The 4,457-nt window shown below is 39.5% G+C and overlaps 1 protein-coding gene across 2 annotated transcripts in view; it reads left to right on the top strand.

Annotated features, from left to right (window-relative positions):
• The window catches only part of mocs1 (molybdenum cofactor synthesis 1), a 12,211-nt gene that overhangs the window by 2,478 nt on the left and 5,276 nt on the right, over positions 1–4,457 (top strand). For both annotated transcript variants that reach the window (XM_008306943.1, XM_008306944.1), the window contains exons 3-5: positions 690–857; positions 2,417–2,581; positions 3,629–3,690. In XM_008306943.1, the coding sequence (XP_008305165.1) occupies positions 690–857; positions 2,417–2,581; positions 3,629–3,690 (395 nt within the window). The remainder of the gene's footprint in view (positions 1–689; positions 858–2,416; positions 2,582–3,628; positions 3,691–4,457) is intronic.

Genomic DNA, 4,457 nt, shown 5'->3' on the forward strand with positions numbered 1-4,457 from the left:
GCTAAATCAGGGAAAATTAAAAGAATAGAATGACATTTTGTTGTTAGAAAATGTCAGTTGATCCAAATCAGTGCCTGTTTTTATGAAAGTACTGAGTCGCAGAGATAAATATTCGATTTTTATAGAAACAAATCCATTTTCTAGAGGTTCAGCTTGTATGTGATAAAGTTCTACACAATAGGGTTGAATGTTAAAGAATATCTTTGGACAAATATGAAATTATGAATGAGAAAAAAAGGGAAAATAAGTTATGTGTGGAGTTGCTCCATGTAGCAGCTGATGCTGAGTCAGCCAGGTACAGATCACATAAATATGTTCATCAGTAATAGCACTATAATGTTGAAAACTAAAAGACCACCTGATGTCAAAGTCAAGCTGATTTTATGTCTGTATGTCCCATCAAATAAACATATTGGATAAAGTTGAAAAACTCAGTGAGCAAAATGACAGAATAATAGTGTCCATTTTGTTATAATCATATATTTAAAGTGTATTGATTTTTGTTCCATTGAAAAGCATTACATTCTGTGCCAAAAATAGCCAAGTCCTGTTGCTAAATTGTTCAACCTGATGGTAGTTTCCACCAGAATAACACTTATTATGTATCACAATATGTGAACTCTTGCTACTTCAGGCTAAAGGTATCAGTTTTAGTGGCAGTTTACATCTTTGATCTTTCCCATTTTTAGGCCAGTACTGCATGCCAGAAGAGGGGGTAAAGCTCACACCGCGGGGCCAGCTGCTGTCCACTGCAGAGGTGCTAACCTTGGCTCGACTCTTTGTCCGAGAGGGAGTGGACAAAATCCGTCTCACTGGAGGGGAGCCCCTTATCAGACCTGATGTTCTGGACATCATCAGTAAGAAACTAGTTATAAATTAAAAGTGTGTTGTGCTTTGTAAGTCATACTTCATAATTTATGAAGAAAGACAGGATGTCCATTGCTGCTTAAGGTGGCAAATTAAAAAAAAAAAAAAAAGATACAGGGAAAGCTGTTTGTTTTGAGAAGTTTCAACACATGTAAGCAACTTATAGCAAATACAAGCTTGCATCATGCAGTTTCAACGAAGTGGCTGCAGTGTTGTCTTTTCTGAGGAGTGAATCAACATTTGGTGTCTACGACTATCACTGATCCATGTGGCAACTCTGTAGACTAGAACTAAGAGGAGTGAGCGTAGAGCGCAACAGAAGTGATTTTTAATGCATGCCTTCAAGTTGAGACATGTGTGTGGAAGGGAAATAGATTTGTCACACAGAGTTATGAGCTTGGTCTAATGACGTATCGTCAAATCATTGAAATTTTACAGCCTAATTTGTAAATCAACCGCTGCAACCTCGGTCATTAAGAGTCGTGCTCAGGGAACAGTGTTTGTTGGAGCAACATCAGGCATGACATGAATGAACAGTGGAATGTGGTGTGACTGATAGGTCATGTCTTTGTCGAAGGAGGACCATAGGCTGCCAGTAGGTACATAAAGACCAACAATTATCACAGTCACACCACAACACAGACACCACACAACACCCGCAAAAAAGTACACGAGAGAAAAAGAGCACAAAAAGAGAAAAGCACACAGACACATCTATCTGTTGATCGACCGAAAGCAACCGGATACGTAATTGAATCAAACAAAGTAAGTTTTTTTTTTTTTTTTAAAGCAAATTCAGTTTTTAATGAATTAACATAGTTGGTGTTAAAAGCATGCATGACATTTGTAAAATACTGGAGTGTGGCTACATTAAACACACTTGTAATGTTTCTTTACTTCATGAAAACATCTTTAAGTGATGCTCACCAGAGTACATCACCTGGATTAAGTTGCACTTGGTCTTGCATAGCCACCTGCAGCACATAATGGTCTAGCTGAGTGAAGCTAGCAGAGTAATGCAAAATAGTGACAGGGGCCCCTGATGACTTGAGACAGAGTAACCCTTAAGTCAGGGGTGTCCAATCCTGGTCCTCGAGGGCCACAATCCTGAGTCATGTATGGGAGGTTAACCAGTCATTCTAAGTCAGGGGTGTCCAATCCTGGTCCTCGAGGGCCACAATCCTGCATGTTTTAGATGTTTCCCTCTTCCAACACACCTGATTCAAATGATCAGGATCGTTGTCAGGCTTCTGTAGAGCTTGATGATGAGCTGATCATTTGAATCGGGTGTGTTGGAAGAGGGAAACATCTAAAACATGCAGGATTATGGCCCTCGAAGACCAGGATTGGACACCCCTGCCTTAAGTGATTTAGCAAACACTCCTGTTTAAAATAGGTTAAGTTTGAACCTACAAACAACCTGTGCAGCCGGCTTCTAGTGAAAATTCAGCACCCATCCCCGCATTGCGTAGGAGTTCTCTCATTATGTTCGTTCAATCTCACTTTCCTGTCTTCCTCTTCTGTTTCCATGTTTGCCCTCTCTCTGCAGCTGAACTGAGGAAGTTGGAGGGCCTGAAAACTATTGCAGTAACAACCAATGGCATGAACTTGGCCCGGCTTTTGCCAAAGCTGAAAGATGCTGGCCTGGACCTCATTAACATCAGTCTGGATTCACTGGTTCCTGCCAAATTTGAGTTTATTGTCAGGCGGAAAGGTACGGAAAAGTATTTGACCTATAATATCTGCTGTTGGACATGCATGACAGATAAGAGACTGAAGCCAACAATGTAATAATACATTGACAAAATAGAGAGACTGATATAAGGACACAAGGATAGAGGATTGTTTTTTTTTAAATCACAGGAATTGCTGATACTGTAGCCAGAGTACAAATGACTGTAGAAGTGTCTTGTGTTGAAGCAAGAGTACAAATAGTCAATGAATGTCAAGTTGGGGTGTTGTCCTCACTGGCGTCTCAGTTAAAGTAAAATTGGCATCTTTTCCCCAGTGTATTTGAGACACACTGAAAAAGAACCAAATCAGTCTCAAACCGCTAGCTGCTGAATGCTTAAACCACCTCTGTTTTCCTGCAGCTAGTGTAGTAGGTCTGTTCTCACTAAGTTACTGAAGGAGGCTGTAAGCTCTAAACATGAGTGCTGAAGGTGACAGCAGGCCAGAGCTCTGGGTGGTTGGCTTGTGAAGGCAGACACAGATGGACTGACGGAGATTAGGAAATGAAGGAGAGAAAAAAAGACTGGCACGGGCAAAAACGTTGACCGAGCCAGTCCTCTTCCACAATACCCGCTTTCTTGTGTTTGTTTGGGGTTTAGTGGACTTTAGAAGGGTGTAGCCTGGAAGAAACCGTGCCTCTTAGTCTTTAATGTGTATATTTAGGATTTAAAGTTTGACACACGTGAGGCTTAATTGCTATTATGAGAATTCTAGTTCAAACACCGACAAAAGCTTTCCAGCCAACGATTTGCTGTTAAAAAGCTCTGGCTGCTGCTGAAGGATTAGTTGAAGATGTTTACATATTAGTGGTTTGTGGCAAATCATAGACTTAGTCAGTGAACAAAGAAAAGCTTCAGGTGGAAAGCAGAAGCAGTCTTTTTCCTAGAACCCCCCCCTCCAGTCGCCTCCTCCACATCAGACTCACTTTGGTTGTGTAAAATTCAAAGACACTTGTATACAATTAATTTGTCAGATGTAAAATGTTGATAGACAAATGGAAATGATGATGAAATTTTATATGTTTTTCCAGGGTTCCACAAAGTAATGGAAGGCATTGATAAGGCAATTGAATTGGGCTACAACCCTGTCAAGGTATTTTGTTCATCTTTTCAAAGTTGCTTGTACAGAGAAATATGAGACATTGTTCACATTTTAACCTCACCCAGAGTATTTTTCTTTCTGAAAAACCCCTAATGCTACAATCTAATATTCCTATTTTGTGTCTGTCTTTAGTAATTAATTTGTATTACATTTTTACCTTTTCACAGTATTTCCTCAAATGAAATATGAAAAAGCAGAGATGTTATTGCAAAACAAACGTATTGTGGTTGCCAAAGCATCGTCAGTCAGTGTTGCTAATGATGTTTGTCTCAGGTTCCCCAGATGACTGCAGAACAACTGATTTAGTGTTTGAAACAGAGGATGAATCACACGGTTAAGGAAAAGAACAGTCCCTCAATGTTCTTATGTACAATTTCCGAACAGAGATCCATTAGTGCTGCAATGAAAACTTTATTTAAAGCAGCTGTCAGCCACAGCAGCCAGTCATGTTGTCCCTTTTTTATAGCCTCAAATAACTAACATTTAGAAAAACATGAACACTTGAGCAAACGTCAACATGATAATCAGTACTTAACATGACAGACACTGTATTTGTGCAAAATTCATTTGGGATTTACTTTGTTAGTAGATGGAATCTAAGCCAAGTTAAAGAATCAGAGGATTTATGATGTATTCTGCAACTAAAAACCAGGGGGTGATGTAGATTGTTTGGCTTCACTTCTGGAAACCCGTCATGTCATTTATCTTAATATGCAATCTACAGTTAGAACCAACTGTATGAAACGATTTTACCTTTA

This window comes from Stegastes partitus, unplaced genomic scaffold, assembly GCF_000690725.1.
Source record: "Stegastes partitus isolate 25-593 unplaced genomic scaffold, Stegastes_partitus-1.0.2 Scaffold50, whole genome shotgun sequence".
In the NCBI taxonomy this organism is placed as follows: domain Eukaryota; kingdom Metazoa; phylum Chordata; class Actinopteri; family Pomacentridae; genus Stegastes; species Stegastes partitus.